Source organism: Brachionichthys hirsutus, chromosome 1 (assembly GCF_040956055.1).
Source record: "Brachionichthys hirsutus isolate HB-005 chromosome 1, CSIRO-AGI_Bhir_v1, whole genome shotgun sequence".
In the NCBI taxonomy this organism is placed as follows: Eukaryota; Metazoa; Chordata; class Actinopteri; order Lophiiformes; family Brachionichthyidae; genus Brachionichthys; species Brachionichthys hirsutus.
In genome coordinates this window covers 8,560,285-8,581,958 of record NC_090897.1, presented here as the reverse complement: position 1 = coordinate 8,581,958, position 21,674 = coordinate 8,560,285, and the positions used below count along the sequence as shown (strand labels likewise).

At 41.9% G+C, this 21,674-nt stretch overlaps 1 protein-coding gene across 1 annotated transcript in view; it reads right to left on the bottom strand.

Moving 5' to 3' along the window:
- Positions 1–3,791: 3,791 nt before the first annotated feature.
- The window catches only part of LOC137910289 (SH2 domain-containing adapter protein F-like), a 63,893-nt gene continuing 46,010 nt past the window's right edge, over positions 3,792–21,674 (bottom strand). Inside the window, exons 5-8 of the mRNA XM_068754767.1 lie at positions 16,690–16,836; positions 10,707–10,881; positions 10,461–10,580; positions 3,792–4,595 (exon numbers count right to left, since the gene is read on the bottom strand). Coding sequence (XP_068610868.1) covers positions 4,409–4,595; positions 10,461–10,580; positions 10,707–10,881; positions 16,690–16,836 — 629 coding nt within the window. The 3' untranslated portion in view covers positions 3,792–4,408. The remainder of the gene's footprint in view (positions 4,596–10,460; positions 10,581–10,706; positions 10,882–16,689; positions 16,837–21,674) is intronic.

Here is a 21,674-nt window from a genome sequence, read left to right as displayed (position 1 = left end):
CTGTTCCAGTCAGTCTGTCGCAGGGTGCTTCAACCCATGGCTGAAGAGTCCTGCAAAGAGCCACATTATTCCTTAAGAGTACGTTCTACTTTTTCTTTGAGTCTTTCAATCTGCCACAGCGGATGTGTATCTGTGAAAAAGAGCTTTGAAGCAGGAACAGGAAATGACTTTAACAGCCGGGAAGATGAATCAAGCCTGGAGCTTTGGAGCTGGCACAAATATACCCAATTACTCCCACATTGACGGGGGATTCAGGTAATGAGCACGGTTTTGCACCATATCATTAGAGGCAATATGCTAAGCCAATAGAAATCATCAATGCCAGACCTCTTGAAATGGTGTAAAAGCCCCTCTAATCAAGCCGTCACAGACAAATGGAACAATAGGAATCCTATTCTCTCGAAATCCTCTGACGTGCCCCAGGAGGAGGAAAGGATGGAGTCCTTATAATGCCCCCCACCATCCAGTTTTGTCTTACTGAAAGGAGGCACCCCACACTATTAACATAAGGTCTGTTACCTGAGATTGCTTTTTGCCTGGTGTGACTGAGTGGAATATGAAATGAGGTTCTGATAGACAGAAGACCATTTCATCCACTTGTGGGTCATTCACTGCTGTCAAGCCACGCTTTCATTCTTTTCCAGCATTCAACAAAACCATCTTTGATGCATTTCATCCCAGGAGCATTAACCCGCCTCTCTGGAGGAGACAGAGCTGCAGTGGGAAAGGCGAGAATTACCACTGCAATGGAAACTTCAAATAGCAACTTCAAACCTTGTTTTGTTGTGGAGTTGAGTGAGTCAAGTAAAATAAAAGGGGCAGAAAATCTACTTTTAAATCAAAAGTGATATTTGAAGATGTTTATCTGTGCAGCAAATTGTGTATCCTCTTTTTTTTTTTACATATGTTTGCAAAGAAAATTGTCTTAATCGGTTTTCATACTCAGAACAAATATGCATGAAAAATGTCTTCCAAGCTTTTCCTTCAAGTTCAGTTGTCTTTATTCAACAAATATATTGTTTAACAATGTTCTACCTCCCTCACGGACAAGTGTAGCTACATATACTGTTTCACTGTCATGGTTGCAGAGACAAAGTCGACGCTGTCTGGCTGTCACCTACTAAAAAATTCAAGCCTGAGGTGTGTGCATTACAAATTCTCAAAAGTCAAACATGAGAGGCTCTAAGTGTTCAGTATTTCCTTCGATGAGCTAAAAACCTACATTATAGAGTGTCTACTACATGTTTGGATTCTGACATGTGCAGCGTCATCTCTCTTTTTTGTTACAAAGTAATAGTTTGTCAGAAAGGCTTTGGAACGCGGGACTCCAACAAATAACTGCTGTTACATGTACATGTTGCAGTAACTCCACATGGGGTGAGAGAGTTTGTACTGTATGTTTGTGGCTAAAAAGCAGGCGCAATCACAGAAAAAAGAAATTCTAAGCCTCTGCATTCACATGGCCTGAAAATCGTGTCTATAATGTTGTTAAAAGGAGCTTTAAAAAATACAAGGCTGTGCAACAAAATCAATCAATCGAGGACAAGCGCTGGAGTACTGGCTTGACAACGGCTCCAGCATTCTGTCCTTGACTCACACAATGGCCGCTCTCCATCAATTTATTGAAGGATTTCACCATGGTAACCGGAAACGGTACACATGGAGATGTTCTTATTAATCTTATAATCTAAATTAGGTGTGTAGGTATAAAAGGAAAAAAAATAATACAATAATTTCCTGTAACATTCAGACACACACAAATTAATAAACCCATTTTTATTTTATTTTATTTTGAACCTTGATGCCTCCATGTCCCCATACAATACATTCAGTATTTACATTTGGCCGTGAGGGACTGATAAGAGATCTTTTATAGTAGTGCATACATACGTGGCAAGAAAATGTACACAAAGGAAACTCATGTCGTTCTACCACAGTAAAGTGACACACAGGGCTCGTCAATGGCTGATGGTCGCTTACATCAGTTCATTCTCACTCACATCCACACACACACCGTTTCATACATGCACACTTTAAGACACTTCTGAGGGAGGAGAAGGGATCTTTCATGTTGTCATGATAGAAATACAGTAATATGAATGAGGAAAGTGTCTGCATCACAAGACCCTCTCTTCCAACTGCCCCTAATCCCAATTTCCCTTTTTCTTTTCCAGAGCTAAGGCCTCTTTCCAGGCAGTGCGGCCCCATTCCATTAATACTCATAAGCAGTAGCAACTAAATCCTATACTGTCGATATTTGATCTCTTTAACAGGGAACATTTTGAACATAAAGCATATTTCACTCGGTTCATTTCAATTGCATTCCTTCTTATGAGATCTTCTCTCAAGGAAATACATAGGTCCACTTTGACAATAAACTATTTCTTAATAAAGCTGCTCAGGTTGTTTCATCACATGTACAGACACCCTCATACGACTTATCTGAAAACTTCCTTACTGAACCAATAAAATATACACCTGTATAAGTCCAAACTTTTTACCTATCAGCTCATACAGTTGATTATCCGTCAATGTGTGCACCATCACATTTGCTATAAACATTCAGCAGAGGCATACAGACATTTCCCCTTCGGTTACTGCAATATAATTGCATAGCATGCAGCAGAGATAGCCTAAATATATCTAACATTGTGTATATGGTGGTAACTCTCTCTAAATTCCTAGTGCCAGTCATTTTCAGCCTTCAACGAAGTCCATATAACATACTCATTGAATGCAACATAATTTTTCCACACCGAAGAATCAAAGTTTCCTCTAAGCAGCTGGATCGTAGAGGTTTAGGCACTCTAATTAGTGCGAGTTCTTGCTGTGAATACTTGTGGCAAAATCAGCTTCTTCTTGATGTAGTTGATCATCAACATGATATGCTGTGGGCTGAAATATCACTGGGTCTAGAACAATGAAGAAATAATATGTGGTTGGATGAGAGAACGGGAGGAGAAATGAAAACTAATGCGACACCATATGCACCAACGCGGGAATCCAGAGTCTGCACGAGGCACCTTGACTCGTGTCCCAGAGGCAGGCCACTGAGGGAAAACGAACATTTAGGAGAATGTAGAAGAAAACGGCAAAGCACCACAGTAAGACAGGTGAGCGTAGTCCAAAAGAGCATGACCACAGCAGCGGAGGACAATGAGGGCCAGGGCACCGATGGGCTGACAGGGAGGGGCGACGCGCCAGGAATAATTACCCCAGAATAACTTAGTCACAGAACAATCACTAGAAATGGACGTGAACATTGGCTGATTTGACCCATGCATTATATAAGGCATTAACCAAACCTTTGTTACTGACATCACATATTGGCGACTATACACACACACACACACACACACACACACACACGTGTTGATCTGAAAAAAAATCCACTTGCGTTTTCATGGGTAACACAAACAAACATATTCTTTAAACTAATTATACAATTTCAAGGGAATTGGGAATGTCAAAGGGAGGACAGATCAATTTCTGCATTCCCATTGTACCTATTGATCCGCAGATGGGCAAATGAAATTGATTTTCTGAGGTAGACAATGCAGGCATATTTCACTCATTGATGCAAAGCCATTCTAAAAAATGGGATAGCAGAGCTAATGCGGCCCATTTAGAAGGGCTCCGGTCTCCAGTCTTGGCCAATTGAACTGTGTCAGACGGGTTGACCCATCCATCATGCTTTTCTACCTGTCCTACCACTATGGTACTTACAATGTCATTTGTGTGATGCACCCACACAGTGATGGATAGCAGACAGCATGGGCTATGACAAGAAAGAGAGATCAGACTGCAATGTTCACAAGCCGGTTATTATCGTGCAGCTGGGGACACACTATTCATACAAGACCAGCGTATTCAATATCCTGCCTGGTCTATGGGGCCCATGTGGACAATATCCCTCAACATGACTCAAATATTGCTTCTCCAAAACAAGCTAATACAATTTTCAAGTCCACCTCACAAACAATTATAGTGTCAACAGAGTGAAACCAAATGAGTAAAACATACACAATTTAATGATGCACACTCTTAGGAGAAGGTACACCCCCCAGTGACAAATGTTACAGTGTTGTACCTTTATTTGTCTTTGAGCGTTAAGTGCAGTGGGAAATCAAGAAACAATGAAACGTTCTTTAGATAGTCACTCTGCAATGTAACGAAGTGGGTGTGTGTCATAAATAAAATCAAAACAATAAAGACTTCTGCAACATTGAGTCCGCTTGTGTTGGATGTATGCGGCCTTAAAAACAGTTCTGTAATCTGTTGGGCCGGTGAGGTGTCAGGATCAACAGTTTTGAGATGCCAGTTCGTCTTCCCCTACTGGGCTCCGGCCAGAGGCATGAGAATTGTGGGGCAACAGGCCAGCCCAATGAGAACTGCAGGGGCCGGAGGACTATAGTGTCCTGATGGCGACTGGGTAGAGCAGGGACATGTGTTCAGCACCCTTGATGGGCAGCTTGCGGCTGGAGTAGAAATGGATTATCTCAGGGACGCTGTCAAAAGGGCAGCTGTTCTGACCCAGGATGTATTTGTTCTCCTTCGTTCGTGACAGTTTCATGTGCATGAAGCCCTGGCTGCTCCTGGGGATAGAAGAACACAAAAGAGAAGGACAGCAAACGCGTTATTGGCTTAATAAAAAATTGAGTCCAAGATTGAACAATTTAAATAACATTCTCTACAATGACAATTTACATCTTTAACAGCAAATGAAATGAAATCCTTGGAGTAAAATAAGGTGAAAAAAACCTACACTAAAGCTGACACAGCCACAGTAATGGCTGTGAGCTAAACGGTAATGTTATCACCATGAATACATTAGGAGCCACATAAAGAAATCCCCTGCGACCCAAAAAGGAAAGACTTTGTAAAGCGTTTTGGTTTTTTGATTGTAAAATGTTCCTAAGGCCAGAAAATGCTACGTTTATAATATGGAAATGTTTATATAATAAGTAAAGATTGTGTCGGCGTGATCGCGAAAGGAAACAATGATGGACACGAAGAGTGGGCCACATAACACACAGTAATCAAAGTAATCAATGGTTTTTGACATATTTTAATTTGGACTGCAGTGGTGGATGAAGTAACGGTCAGAGAGTTGTGTCACGAGAATGGCTCAAAAGTGATTTAAATCAAATGAGGCCTATGCGAAGCCGCCACAGATCTCACTTTCACTTCTACTTCCACAACCGTTGCTTCATACAGTAAGCGACAGCGTTCCGAAAGCTGGATTACCTCTGATCACTTTGGAGACATCGAGGGAGGAGACAAAAAGGCAGGTTGCTTAAGGAAACCGGGTTTCACACGCAGAGCCTGAGTGTGAGGCTAATTAACCCCAGGATAATCACTTAAGCTGCAGCAATAAATGCAGAGAACACCAGAGCTCCCTGTACGCTCCTAGGAGCCTTCGATCAATGTGTTTTACAGCTCGCTGGTAATGATGTGCATTAACATAGAAAATGACCGTTTCTGGAGTTAGGCAATGCAACAGTGGCTTTAACAAGGCGCTGATACAAAACTAATGGTCCCTACAGCCGATTGTAAATACAACGTTTTCATAATTCGTCTTCATGGAGATTCATTAGCATAACAGTTTTTGCAACGAGCAGCAAACGCTTCCTACAGGTTATGATTGCCACGGGCCAAAATAGCATGTAGCGCCTTCAAGCGGACATTATGATCGGTCGTCATAATAATGTGAACTATTTCTTTGCAGCTCACTAAACTCCCATCTTTTCATGTTATTATATTTCCCCTCATCTAACCCTATTAAGGAAAATGGCAAGTGGAATAATGGAGAATATAAAGTTTTCACTTACTGTTGTGAGAATCAATAAGAAACCAACTCTGACAGTGACAAATAGCCAGTACAATAAAATACATGCATTAGTCCCATGACAGCTTGGCCATCATAATGCGATTCCTTGTCGATGAAAACCAAACCCTAGAATTTGGATTCAAATTGGTATCAATATTAATTTTAAAAAAGACAGTATTTTGCTGAGACTAATGTTCTTCATGTTCTTTTATTTTTATTTCATCTTTATTTTACCAGGTATAAATCAATTGAGAACAGCTTCTCATTTACAGTGATGACCTGGTTCTAAGAAGGTATTTGTAGAAAAACATAAACTCTGACACCAAACTGAATCGGCCTAGTCTCAGCTACAATTTAAGCTTCGGTCTTTAAAATAATCATTTGTTTGGAAAGCAGCAAGTTTTCTGAGTTTTCCCCAAATAAATGTAAACATTCTGGATCATAAATTAAGGACATTCCTTGGATTTAGATTCTAATGAGACGTAGACCTTATGGAGATGTCACTGTAATTTTGCTCTAAGCATTGTCAGGGAAATTATCCATGAAGTTCAGTCAAGTTCTTCAGAACCAGTGGACTGCAAAAAAAACCATAATAATGTTGGCGATATATTAGGCCATAGGCGGGGCTAATAACAAGACATATGCACAATGTTGTGGAAGGGCAGTCAAGAGTGTTGGAGGTCTGCAACATATACTGATTAATTCATATGTCCACAAATTGTCAGGAAGACAAAGAAGGCTTTTCAAATAAAAATACATAGTGTTATCTAGATAAATGAATATATTCCCAGTGTCAATATACATACATGCTACAGATGTACTCATTATCTCTGATGAACAGGAGCAAGAATCACGCTTCAGGGACCCGAAACATGAAGCAGGTCCGTTCGTTACTTATCTTATAATTGTGTATGTGTAAAGCCTGCAGATGTGTGCGCTCCCTCATGACAGAATATCTCCAGGCATAGAATAACACTGAAGTAGTTTAAATATAAAAGCAAAACAAAACAGGGTTCAGTTTGAGGAGACTCGTCGACAATATGCAAAGATTCAAGCTGATAAATGACGACTCCTTCCTTTATAGCCTCATGCTTGAATCAACAGGTTCATTTTTACCATCCCTTTTGTTGTTGCTGTGATGATTATTGCTGATACAGATGAAATCAGATGAACCCACATAGATGCATGGCAGGTGACGAAGACCATGTCACAGGGACATGATAATAAATCATTTTATAGGTGAGCTGCGGAGTATTTAAATAAAGTAGAAAGAAAGAAAAAGCCACAGGCATGCCAAGCTGCACAAGCCAAGTCAACACGACTATGAGACTTCTCCATTACCTTGCCTCAGGCCTTGATATTTGAGCCTTTTATTAAAAGGTTGATCATGATTTCAGGGCAGCAGGACAAATTTCCCTCGGCGCAGGTCTCTATAATTCTACCATTCTGCACAAAAGGGCCAGAAGAGCTCACTTTAAAAATAAAGTCTCCCTGCAACCTGCATTTAATGAATCTTCACGTGGAGAGCTGGGAGCAGGTGCCCGGTTACAGACCCACCCTTAAAAGGGCAAACACATCAATAGCATCCTTTCTTTCTTTTCTTTTAGATTCTCAACTGATTTTCCAGTTGGCGTTCAGGTCTGCTTATCACTTTACAGTCCTGCAGAGACTGAAACCAGGACAACAGGGATATAGATACAAATGACTATGCGGATATTTTTGATGAGACAGGTCTTTGTGGTGTGATCATATCACTGTTTGAGGCCTTCTATTGTCGAATCAGGATTAATCTCACTGGGGAGGTCTCCTGTCCTCTTTATTGAGCTTTATGACTTTGATTGGCGCCCAGAGCAGGAAGAGCCTGACAGCAATCGCTGCTTATCTCCACTTTTTACATATTGGATTGCCCCTAATGAACGCTCTCAGCATTATAAAATCAGTGGCACCAGAGAAGGCAAAGCCATCTGCTAAAAGATAATTGTCCATGGCTGAAGAGATGACCTTTTGCAGCATTATGGGCATCAGATCCTGTTCATGCCTATTATGAGAGAATGAGGTCAGCTGCCATCCATCCATTCATTAAGCCAGGGAAGTTCAGGCAGGCTAAGAATTTGAAAAAACTGAATATGTCATCAATATTCAGTCTATTTGATAGAGGACCTTAAGGTGAAATACATGCTTCAGATTAAGTACAATCCAAAAGTTACAAGGACACAAATATAACTTCTACTTGGATACAAAGATACAAAGCATGCAAGAATCCTCACTGAATTCTGTCCAATATTTTATAGGAGATGTGGACAGACTATCCCCCACTGGACACGGTAGCTCTACATGTCCCATTATTGGAAGTACTAAAACATAATAAAAGCACGACATGTCTTTAGAGGCCAAGTGGAAAAAACCTTTTGGTTGCTCTGTAAATGTCCTATTTAGTTTTTATCAGAGTAGAATTATAGCGGGTTAGATTTCTTGCAAGCATGCAATGTTCGGTGAGAAATAAGATTTGTGAAGAATTTGATTTGAGGGATGGGATGAGGGGCAAGGGAACATAGATAAAAAAGGTACAGGGGGGGGGGGGCAAAACATGCTGAAAATGCTTTTGGCCAGGCCAGGGGGGGCTCTGAGGCTGGAGGGCTGCACAATTCTGTTATAAATAATGCAATACACACACATGCCACCTCATGGCCTTATACATTTTTCAGCAACCTAAGACATAGAGGGTCTTCACCTTAGGTTTCCACTCATGTTCAGTGGCAGCAGGGGAGATGGGTTTGTGCGAGTGGCCTGAACCCGAGTTAACCCCGTCTGCACTGTGGTTGAACCCGTGAGAGAGACGGCCTACTGACTGTTCCCTGGGCTTCAACTGATTGATGCCAAAGGCACAACATCCGGAAGTCAGTGAGAGCAGCCGATGACCACAGACAAATATGCCACAATCTACACACACAATAAACAAATGTGTGTGTGTGTGTGTGTCATCAGCTCTGATAGTGGAGCCCATTAATCAGCTGGATAGCTGTGGGATGTGATTAGTAGAGATACATGATTGTTAACCAGAAGGTAAAATATTCTTCATCTGAACAGTGGACAGAATTTACACTGTGCTACTCTCGTCTAATTTTAATTTAAATGTATATTATTTGACTTAAACTTTTTAGTTAACTTGTTATTACTCAGCAAGTCAGGCTTTTTGTCAATTACAAAAAGACAGATTTTTTTTTGCACACTTGAGCAAGCAGTCACTGAGAAGGATGAAGAGTTTCACGGACTGTTGTAGTTGCATAAAAATACTTGGAGTATTTGAAAGCATCATGGTTCCTGCTAAGATACACTCTAGTAAGAATCACATGGTTGAGGCTGCCTCGAAAACAGACTGCGCAAAACAGAAATGTGAAAAAGACATATCAAATTATCATCAAAAGATACCAGAAATAAAGCGGATGACACAAGCCAAGTTACCAAAGTTGACTTCAGGCTAGACGCTGAACTTAATCCACGAGGAGACGCACATTCCCATCAAGGGGATGGGAAGCGACTACGGCACCGTGACCAAATGCCGGATGAGACGAAACCAATCGGACTGGCTCTTTTGAACCCCCTGCTGGACACGACGGGTGATGAAGGGCAGTGCTAAACTGAGTCGAGGGCACATCAGGGCACATCAGCATATCAAGTGCTAACAGTGTCAGAGGGGTCGCCAGGAGGAAGTGAAGGACAAAGAAAGGGCAGGATGTTGGCAGGAGGCAGAGGGCTGAAAGGTGAAAATTATTACCATAATAGGAACAGATTCAGCAGAATATTGGGGCAGAGGCGTGCACGGGCCTTCATAAAAGCAACAAATAAAAGCTAAGCCAACCAGTACGGATGTGTATCGGCTACATTTTGTACTTGCAGAGCCACTCGTGTAGTAAGATGATTTGCAAATGTACATCGAGTTTTGTAACTGTATTTTAATCCGTGTGAGTGTCTGTATGTGTGAGTGAGTGAAAACCATCTCTAAATATATATAGCAAGCTTTAACAAGAGAAATCTATAAATGTATGTTCAGCATTCATAAGTGAAAGAACCTTTACAAATGTACAAAAAAAAAAACAAACTTGAATTCAAGTGGATCTAAAAAAAAAGATTTAAATTATGTACATATAATATAACTATAAATATGCACACAAGACTTGCTTAGATATTAATGCCTGCAAAGTATTCTGAAAATATTTTCCTCCTCGAGCTGGAAATGCATAAAAGTCAGTAGTTAAAAATTCACAACGGGCCTCTTTGGTAGGCCTGGGGTGCGCTGATTATCTCCATGCATGTAAATCCCCATGCATATTTGCTGATTTGCTACAGCAGAAGAGCAGCAAGAGTTGTTTGCAGACAGTCTGAGAGGCGCAGCTGAGGTTTACCTTCTAATATATTTGTGTTATGGAGACAATCTATAGATAGAATCTCAAAATAACTGATTGCGACCGTCAGGAGACACATGAGGTATTTACAGATTTGTCTACAATTACAAATCTCAAAACATGTTGCAAACTTGCAAATGTGATTATATACACACAGACTGCAGTAAACCTACACAACTCTTGATTGATGTACTGTAAAAATTAAAAAATGACAACGTTGTCCTTACTTGAGCGAGAGGGAATAGTCGTTCTTGCTGGTTTCACTGTTTCTCACCAGATAGCTGGCCTCCTTACACAACCGGAGCAGAGACTCTGCATCCGTCCGGCTGATCGCTCCGTGGTACCAGCTACATCGGGAAAAACGGGAAACGGGGATGAAGACGAGCAGAATGAAGGAAATTAAACACAAGTGGATGAAACCCACTGATAAATGAACAAAAGAAGTCGTAATAAAGCTGTAAGAGCCGACTCACAACTGGTTCTCCAGGGGCATGGTGGGGTCAATACGCTCCCCAAGAGAGGAACTGCACTGGTCCATTGAAGCCATTTTGGTGTTAACCAGACAGCCGCTGGAGTGTCGCTGCAGCGGGCGGGATTTCCCTTCTTTTGTAGGCGACATTCGAGACTTCTCCACGCCGTCAAACTGGACTGTGTTAAAAGGAAATAGACAGTCAACAGCTGAAACACTTTATTCTGGAATATGATTTGGCATTTTAAAACACTGGCATCTCTAATGAGGTCACTTATGAAGCTAGTATGCTTAAAAGGAAGTCAATACTAGAGGGTCATGAAGTAAAGTGTCATCATGCACACAAGGTGGAAGAAGAGCAAATCAATCATTCCACACTGGACACAGTCCAGAGGATGAAAATACACATTCGGCGTTCTCCAATCGATTCAAACAAGCACAGCTGAGTGTCGTGTACAAAAATAAAACAATCTGCAGTCTCGTATGAACACACACACACACACACACAAAACTGCATGTTAAACATTAAACTAGCTTTCCATAACTCCTGACAACTGTGGACTTTATAAGTTGTCTTGGCAACTTCGAATGGCAATATTTGATGATGATGATGTGTGTATGTGTGAGCGTGCTGAAGGTGACCTGAGCTTGTGACATTCACAGCCAATCAGCACACAGAAAAAACAACATTTGTAGATCTCCACGAGGACAAACGAAGGGGTCAGAAGGTTTTGGAGGCGTAAAAAAAAAAATACAACATTTGAGGATGAACAACGTCGTAGTCAAGCCGGCTGTGTTTGGGGTCACGTGTGTGTCTTTGCGGTTTAAAAGTGACGTCACAGCGCACTTGGTTTTGGAGAAAGCGGTTTAGAACCAATGTCATGCCTCTCAAGCCCCAACAGCAACATCTTCTATGGCTGGACCTCTATTAGCATGACGTGAAGGAGTGACAATTTACACACAGCAGAAACTGCGACATGACAAACGAGAGCCGGAGCTAGTCGGCTGCTTAAAGGTTTTAGATGAGCACAGCACAGCTGAGCATTTAATGAAAGGAGTTAATGTAGAGCGAAGCCAACGGCGCTGGCATTAACTAATAGCCAGCGTGATCGTGTTTAATTAATCGGACTAAACATGGCGGGCGCCGTACCGACGAAACAGGCTCTATGATCCTCACAGCATGTCAGCTGAGCTGGATCTGCATCTGTCTGGTCTTTGCATCCCAGTAGGAGAGTCCCATTACACTTTGTAAGCTTGCCAAGCGTGCCTGCGCCAGACTGAGTGGAAGAGCTGACAGCATCAATCAATCAATATAGGCAACATGAGACGACACCGTGTCGGCAAATCTCATTGCACTTGTGCGACGCCTCTAAGTGGGGCTAAATGGGGAAACAGATGTTCTCATGCAGATACTGTAAACGTGACATTTAGCTCTTTGTGACATTATTGTCGACACGCTGCCTCCCGACGAGTTGCACAGTGCTCACGTTGATCCACGGAGAATAAACTCCTCTCAGCACTGAACGTTAACCCAAGCCCTTCCATTTGATTTCAATTTCATGTTTCTTGTCAACGGCAATGAAAAATGGAGAAATATTTCAATTGGTTTAAATTCACATCCCACAGAAATAAAGCAGCTATTTTATTTTCCATTGTCAACCAACTACAACAGTCCAATGCTGTTTACACAGAGCCGTCGTTGAGATGTCGTATGCTCGATGACAATATAACAGCCAAAGGGTCATCAATCATTCAAGTACAGAATAAAACAAGTACATGTTTTGTTGTAAATTGAATACAATATTCTTATAATAAACTATTTCTGCACCAGAATCTGTGATAAACTGTCCCGGCTGAGGGTGAGGACAGGGGGACACAGTGATGCTGTTTAAGCTCCAACCACTAGGGGCTCCCCTTCACCTCCAGTCAAATCCAGGCCGAACTTCGAGACCTCAGGTGAGCATGTCCAGAAACATAAACTTATTAAATGATTATTAGAAATGACAACCACCTTCATTTCCTCGGCCTGTGTCGTTTTCCTCACTGCCGGATTATGTCTTGGTCTTAATAATACAGTCAGATTGTACCGCTGCATGACAGCGGGGTAAATTGGGGCTCCATCCTCAGATTGGTGGAAGCACACATGCTAAAGCTTCACATCCTCAGGTGAGGACGAATATGCTGATCTAAACACGTGTCATAAACTGATGTCCTTCTGCTAATTATAGTCTCCATTAAAGACATACTGTTTCAGGCAGTCCATTTGAACCACATGCTGAATGCTGGGAATACATGGCAGGTGAGATGACGATATTGTACATGTGTAAGGGTGAGAAATGGCGTTTCCATGGAAACTGACCGAGGGGACAGGGAGATGCACATTTGCTCCACTCATCCCTGTCAACACTGACAGATCACAACACGAAAATGCAGCCAATTGCTCTCTCCCGGTTTCTGTTTCGCTTTTCCTCTTTACATAAATCCGTCTCTTCCACTTTTTTTTCACCCCCTGACCTTTTCTTTCTGATCATTCCATGTTGTACACTCCATTCCTACCTTGGTATCTTTTTCTCTCCTCTGTGTATATGAAAAAAATAGTAGAAATAGATTGTGAAGGAATTTCTTCTCATCGAGTGGAGGAACAGCTATGATTTATTTTTTTTAATCTCCACTCCACTCCACTGATAATAATGCAGGGCTATCAGGTGCATGATGATCTCCAACTCTGCAACAGAATAGTGTAAAATTTACCTATTTCAATAACACATTATATTGACATTGATCTACACAGTTCACTTTAAACATTGCATTATTTTCTGTCCTCCTGGTGTTCTGGATGCATTTGGCTGACAAAAGTATCTGCTGGGTTGGCAAGGATGGATGTTGCCATCTTGGTTTTTCTCCACAGCCCACTTAGACACTTAGGCCTGACTCAACTCTTCACATTTACTCTCCTCTCCCGGTGCCCATGCCATTTCCTACTCTTTCACAGATTCAGCACAATCAGTGCTTAATTTGACCGTGATTAAACTAGTTTCCCTCCACCTCCTAGAAAGACTTGCCAGTGGCTATTTGAAGTTGAACTCAGTCCATCAACCTTTCCTGTCAGAGCTCAGACTTTTTTTTTATGAAGAGATAGCCTCGGACACTAAACACAAGGTATAATTTAATTTGCTGATGATTGACTGGACCGATGTCCAAATGCTTTGATAAACCTCATCATCTTACACAACTTTAGTTTCAAACTTTTCTGGACTATTTGAAGGCTGGACATCAATGGAACGGAGCCAAACTCATTCTGCTTTAAGGCGCTGATCACACAGTCAGAGACGTGGTTGACAGTAGATTGGCAGGAGGATTAGGCCCAGAGGAGAAAAAAGCTCTGGGAGGCACTTTAAGAGATTCTAGAGGACGAATGCAGGCAAAAAAACAAAAAAAAAAGATGTGTCTACACATGCACACAAAGACACATAGATAAGTGTGCAGGGGCATATGTGTGTTATCACCGTTGTCGTAAAGCACGGCAAATGGGATCTGTGTATCAGATCGAACTGTCAGCTACATGTTGACTGATGGCTTAAAGACATGCCCCCTCCTCCATCACTCACTCTCTCTCTCTCTTTCTCTCACACACACACACACAGAGGATGGAGAGGATGTCAGATTGTATAGGACACATACAGACAAGGGTTAAAATGACATCTCCAAGTTCAAACGGCGGTTTATCCACAAGCGGGATGTTCCTCAGCACAAGACAAAACTATGAGAACGTCCAAGCGCCACTAAGAACATCAAGAAGGAAACGGCATCAAGTGAAATGTTAACCTCTCCCAGGGTGTCCAGCAGATTTCTCCAATTAAGTTGGCTAATTAATAGTCATTTACTGACGGCATTCCGATCAATTGGATGAATAGTCTGTAGGTTGAACAGTGTTATTGATCATTGTACTATGAGAATGAAAATGATGGTTTACAGCTATAACATGTGAAATGAGTAACGTGTCTGCATCCCTCAAAAGAATGAGCTGAACACTCTACAAATAGCACCAGGGAAAACGGCATTTCTGTTCATATTGATTACCGGTATGTACATTATGTGCAATACTGATTTGTTAGATGGGTTTTAAAAAATATATTTGAAGAGATTCTATTTTGTCGTCTTGTTTTATATAAATACCCAAAAAATTAAAATGTAATTAGGGTCTCCAAGACAAAGGGAATGAGCAACCAAATTGTCAGCTCGTGAATAATGAAATCTGCAAATAGTTTAATTGCTTTGGTTTGCTTTCTTTGTATGCTTGGATGAAAGAAAAGGTAAGAGGAACGTGTCATGTGAATAATTAATTCATGTGTGCAAAACAAAAGCAAAAAGCCCTCCATTATACTTAAGACAAAAGTCCTCTGTTTATATGTAGATATAATATCTACCCTGTCAAGCTGCATCTACATTTTGATAATAGCTTGGATGGATAAAATTAATTCCCCCAACCTTGGTTTTTTTCCCCTCCTAGTCTGCATTAGACCAAACGACAAGATCCTTCAAGAACATATAGGCCCTTTACCCTGGCTGAGCCAACCTGGAGTATAAAGCCATCCTGTGCATGGACAGATGACTGATGTCTTGGTGTGTGACTAAGAGTCTGCCATTACGCTGAGGTCAAGCGAGTGCAATGGAAATGTGTTCACAGGGGTTATGGAGGACATCACTCCTCATGTCTGCCACACTGACCTCTAACCCCAAAGACGCAGAGAGGGGCCACACTGCTCAGACAGAGAGAGGATCACTTTACATCTGGACGCCAATCTTAAACCAACTCGTATCAGAGAGGAAACCAGAACCGTTCCCATGGATTTATGGACATAAATCAACTCCTTGCCCTGTCCTCGCCTTCAGCACGCAGCGGTGTCTTCTTACACGCGCTCACTCTGCATCTTCGCACTCTGCCGGGGGAAATCCCATTCCTGGCATTAGTTCTGCTACACATCTTTTACCCGGGTAATTACAGCAGGAAGAGGTTGAGTCTGTGGAGGGGGGGGGGGGGGGGGGTTCAAAAATCAACTCCGCACTTTTGTTCAAGAGTAGATCTATTGCTGATATCTACGACTAAACCTCATCTGAACAGACTCAAGTCAAGAAATGAAATTGCCTCAAATGAGTTTTAGATTTTTTTCCACTTTGTGTAAAAGCCACTTGTAGAGAACAGCAGGCTAGAGGGACATCTGGAACGGTTACGAGTGTGTTGACAAGAGGAAATGAGGGTCACAGCAAAAAGCAATTACGTATGCGGAAGGCAGTTCGGCACAATTAAAACTAATGAGCCTTCAGCCCTAAAATCCCAACATTAACTAGAGATTTTCTGTTAAAAAGAATCCAAATGGAAATGTATTGTCCTTCCTAAACTAACATCTGCATTGATATAATAAAGGACCTGTAAAAGATGCAAAGTCCTCTCCTAATTATTGCCCCAGTTAAGTGCGAGTAGATATTTATATACAGCTTAACGACGGAGTTACGTTCTGAAGACCCCGTCGCTAAACAATTCCGTCATGAAGCGAAATTTGTGTAGTCAAAATATTTCCATACGTATAGAGCATTCATACTATACATATGTTTGTACTTACTCACAACTCCGCAGCCAGTGCATTCCACTCGTCGTAACAGTGATTCCCTTTCTCTAAACGCCGTCGTTAAACGAGTGCGTTGTTAAGTGAGGACCACTTGTAGTCGTAATTATTTTCGACTTATATTGGACAAATGTTGCAAGCTAACGATAATGCCTTTTGCTGTTATGTGTGTTTATTGAGGGTTTCCTGTAAAATGAGGAAGTAAAAGTGTTTAATGCTATACCGATTTAGTGGTAATACACGTCCTCCTCACCACTCAAGGAAATCGATAGATAACCATGCTATAGGAAAAGGATGAAGGATGGACGAAGACAGACAATGAAGGGGAGGGACGGCACTGGACAATGGTACACCAACACCCACCATGGTGGTGCTGGTCACAACTCGTCTGTCCCGACGAGGGCTGAGCTGTCTGGCAGAGAGAATCCAGCTCCTCCACCACAGGAGGGCTAGTGTTGAGCTGCCCGACAGGAGGGGGCCACGGTAGGTCCTTGATGACTTTAATCTCTACTGCAAGTGTCTCCCAAATCACCAGAGGAGAGAAGAAGGGTAGTAAAGGACAGCCATGAAAAGCACAAATGGATAAACCACAAAGGGAGTGAGGAAGAGCAAGTAATGACAGAAAAGAGAGAGGGGGGGATAAAGAGATAAGGAAGAAGGTGTAAGTGAAAAGTACGCAGCAGCAGAAGATGCCAACATTATGGTAAAGACCTGGATCAGCAGTAGCTGTGGACTAGAAAAGGGTAGGAATTTAGTAGAACTGGAAAAGAAGTGCGGTTAATTTTCCCGAAAGAGGTTTTTGGCTGAAATGGTATGCTCAAGAATTCAAATCTCTACTTTATGTATATTTATATATAAAACATTAAGAATCAGTTCTAATACTGGATACTGACCATAGAAAACAAATTACAGCACTCCAACCCTTCCTGAAAAGTCAGACCCTCTGGTCTCTCAATTCAGAGAACCCAAACTATCTCACGTAATACACGATGTTTAACGACAAACTTCAGAAATAGGCAGACTTAAAAAAATGTTGTGCCTTGAGAGTGGAGACAATAAAATATGAAGTTGCATCGATCTCAGCTCCAGATCATTAACATACACTCTGCTGCTATTGCTACTAATGTGCTTGAGAAAACGAGCTTTGGCCTCAGAATTAAGACAAACACAACACAGACAGCATCATCCATTTGAATGAATGCACCTCAGGGTACCGTAATCCATTCTCATTGGAGACACACCCTGAGGTTTGCCCATCTTAAAAAATGCATGTCCGCACTCGCTAATGCACATCTGTCACTGGGGGACACTTGTCAAACAGCTGAGAGGACTAAATGGGGTGGAGAGAGAATTGTTTGAAATTTAAGGAAAGTTAATGCAGATTACAATATAATCAATTAAAATAAGGTTATGTTCTCACATTTACATATTATATTACACCAAATTCTGATAAATCAGATAAGACCTTTTAGTGGTGCCCTGGCTCTGAGATATTCACAGATGAAATCAACCAGCAGAGCCTCTTTTAGGATGGGTCAAGAAGTTATTAAGGACTTCCTTTGAGAGCCTTTTATGTTCTTTAAATCTGGGTTTCATATTTTGCCCCTTTTTTTTCCATCAATCACTTATAGTAACATCTACTGCACGCTAGAATAACATTTTCATGACACAAGTAAACACAGATGCTACTTCCACTACCTAAAATAAGAGGCATGCAGACACGTTCATTTGCCCATCACTGTTTTGTGTATTGGTCAGTAAACATGTTTTTCACTGGTAGGATGATCATTATGAACTTGCCTGCCATGCAGGGAGCTGCAGCAGCAATGATAAGTTAATGAAAAGCAATATCTACAGGAGGGGTGATAGAGGAAACTACAGAGTATTCAATCCAACAAGCTATTAAAATAGCTGGGCCCTTGGTGTCAGGGGGCTAATGTGGAGAAACCTGGCTGGAAGGAGAAGCTGCTTGCTGTTTATCCTGATGGAAGCGGTCCAGGCCGGTGGGCTGGTGGGGGTGGGGAATGGAGACAGGGCGGCATAGCCTCCGCAAGATAATATAACTTCCACTACTTTGGGGTGAAATAGGGGACTCTCTTCCTCTGAGATTAAAAACCTAATGCTCATTTCACATTGCAGATTAGCGTGTAATTATTTGGGGAGCAGAAAGCTGCCTGCACTCCGTGGCATCGGCGAGAGAGCGAAAAGACGATTTGGGGCAAGCGCGGCTCCGATGTGCTCGGTTGCACAGCTGAATGATAGCATTTAGCTCTGTGAAAAATCAAGGTAAACCAATTTAGCAGCTATGTGTTTTGTTTTACTACTGAAATCTAGAAGAAAGCTGCCAGTGTGAAGGCCATCTTGTATAATCCTTGAAGCCATTGCATGGACGAGTGCATCTTTACATCTAGTAGCAGCAGAACAAGTTGCAGCCCTAAAACACAATCATTAAATATGATTGAGAGGAGCTGATTTTTGTATCGCTTTGCAGCAAACAACTCGGAAACTACAGAAAAAACTGTAAATACATCCATAGATTACTCCATATTTGCCTTGCATTCTAATCAACATGCCATCTTTCATCTGCGTAATCCTCAATCTAATCCAAGCAGCCTTCCTGTTACAAATCTGACATTTTATACGAGTAAAAATATCATGTGTCCATCACCATGAAGTTGACACCTCAACATTGAGTCCGTTCGATCGTTTCATCAGCAGGTGCTTTTCTGCTTTGCAGGCGGCGCGTGTTGCTTTATAGCCTATCCCAGCTTGTTATGGGTGAGAGGTGGAGTACATCTAGGACACGTTTCGAATGCATCACAGGGCCACACAGAGACAGACAACCTTTCATGCACACACTCATATACTGTGGACAATTTTGAAGTGATCAATTCACCAAAGTTGCATGTTTTTGGATGTGGGAGGTGCTGGCCAATTGCAATGCTTTGTTGACAACACAGTTCATCAAAAGAACCTGATGGTACTTGAACAATGGACAAGGGTCCTTTTTATATTATCAGTGTTAACCCCCCTTTTGTTCATCCAGTAGCAGATCCATTTTTAAAGCCAGGTATTTGTTTACCCATGCTTTTCATTAGGCCTGGGCGCTTCATCACCGTTAACGGTGCACCACTATAAATCACCAGCTATGCTCGTTTACACCAATGGCATTTAATTTAGTTATGCTTAATTTGGTTGGCTAATTGCATGTATATTCAAAACTAGCTGGAAGATTCCAATACTATAGCCCTACATTATGAGCAGATGAGCTTAAAACACAAAGCCAGCCGGTTCTGAAGATGCGCTTACCAACAACCCTCAAGTCATTACAACTGTGTCTGCTCTGGGAAAACTGAAATGCCACTTCCTATTTCTTTGACAACTGTATCTGGCAAATATTATATTAACCAGCTCTGCCTCGAAGCACACATATAGATTTTTAAAGTATATGTTTGCATTAAATCCGACCTATAAATAAAAAGCACAAGATTCATTAGTGACAGCAGGCCAGTAGGACCTTCAAGGGCGGTTTGCTTGAGGAAAACGGCTTCCGTATTTTCCAAGGGAGCATATGCCGTGCTGTTGTGTGTGTGGCCAATGTGTGTGAGTGAAGATAAGACCTGTGGCAGCATTCAGTGGAAGATGGCTACGACACATCTGAGGCTCATGAAAGAGGTCTGTGAGGAAGGTTATCAGGAGGGTGTTGCAGCAGAAGCCAGGAGGACATGCCAGTACACAAGAGCAACAGCCGGCAAGGGGGGGGATCAGCCGAGCAGAGAGACGGAGAGAAACCACAGCGCCACACAATAAATAAAATAGAGAGGTATGCAAGTAAACTTAAGCTTAGCCCATGCAGAGTATGAACTGAATCAATGATTTAGTTTGGGACATTAGACATTTCTGGGTTGTTAAACTCATTACTCATTCTACTAAACTCATTCATTAAAATAAACACGAAGCTCCTCCAGACTTGAGGGAGCAAAAGCGACAGTGCCTTCTTTTATCTCCTGCGTTAAACGCACGGCTCCCGGCTGGCTGCGGCCCAAGCAAAACGAGTCAGTAGTAGGCAACGTAAAGCCGAAAGATTAAGTAGAAATGGCTCTTAATCCTAGCGCTCCCGTGATGCGCTCAGATTTCCAATGGCGCGTCCACGTCTGGGTGTGTGAATGAGAGGGCCGTGTGGCCTTACACTGATGGACACATTCTGTTGCCCTCACAATACAGCGTTTTTTATATTTGGACAAATTCGACCATGTCATCCTCACTCTTCACCTCCAGGCTCATCCATCACCTTATCACCACAAGGAAGAGGGTAGAACAGACGCTGTTGTGAGTCTGTGTGGGCGATTAACCAAATCATGAGTACACAGCCTTTCAACATCCTAACAAGACAGGACATTTACATTCCATTGCATACCTGTCAGGAGATTGGCCAGCAGTGACCGCCTGTTTTGAAGTGACAGAAATGCAGGCAGCGACAGGGACAGCAGAGGTAAAGGCCTGGATTATTCTGATACCTGCTCCTGTCCCTTCATTCATTCATTAAGTCAAACTGCATTTTAAGGATTTAGTAATGCATTCTTTGGTCGCAGGGAATAGGCAGCACCTCGCTACTTATAAAATCAATGTCTGGATCCGAGGCCAATCTATGCAAACACCTTTGACAAGACTTGTCCCATCTTTTTCACCATTTCTCCATTTTACGTCTTGCAAATAGTGGGCAATGATGTCTGCCAAAATCAAGCAAAACAGAGCATGAACCCAGGTGTAATAAGTCAAAGTACGTCTTGGACAACTTAAAGACTTATCTTCTCAATTACCAGCCAAAACTTTGACAACCAATATAAATTAAACTAATCTCCAAGCTTCGCAAGAGAAGGAAAGGTGATTAAGAACGCTCCATCCCTTGTTCAACGAAGCACTGACCAAAGTTGACAGTGTCTAGAATCGGCATAATTAAACAAGAAACTGGAATGATGTCATAGAAAATTAGAGAATATCAAAAAAATGATGTCTAAAAAAAGAAGAAAAAAAAAGAGTCCATTCCTTGTAAAATAGTGACAGTACCTTGAAATCAGGATATACAATGGATTGGTGCAAGTGGGCACGAGCATGCCCTTTAGAGTGAAAACGTTCCGTCTCCACTAATGAGATTCATGAGTTTGCAACCATGAAATGCCACATCTGACACACTGAAAGTGCGTTTTGCACACTGCACTGATGTTTAAGATGGGCTGCGAAGCAGGGCCATCGCAGCATCTTGTTAAGAAGGCCCCAAATCTAGATAGGATGCGTCACAGGAAGTTGTTGAGGACAGCAGAGCTATCAGTCTTCATTTTCTAGCATGA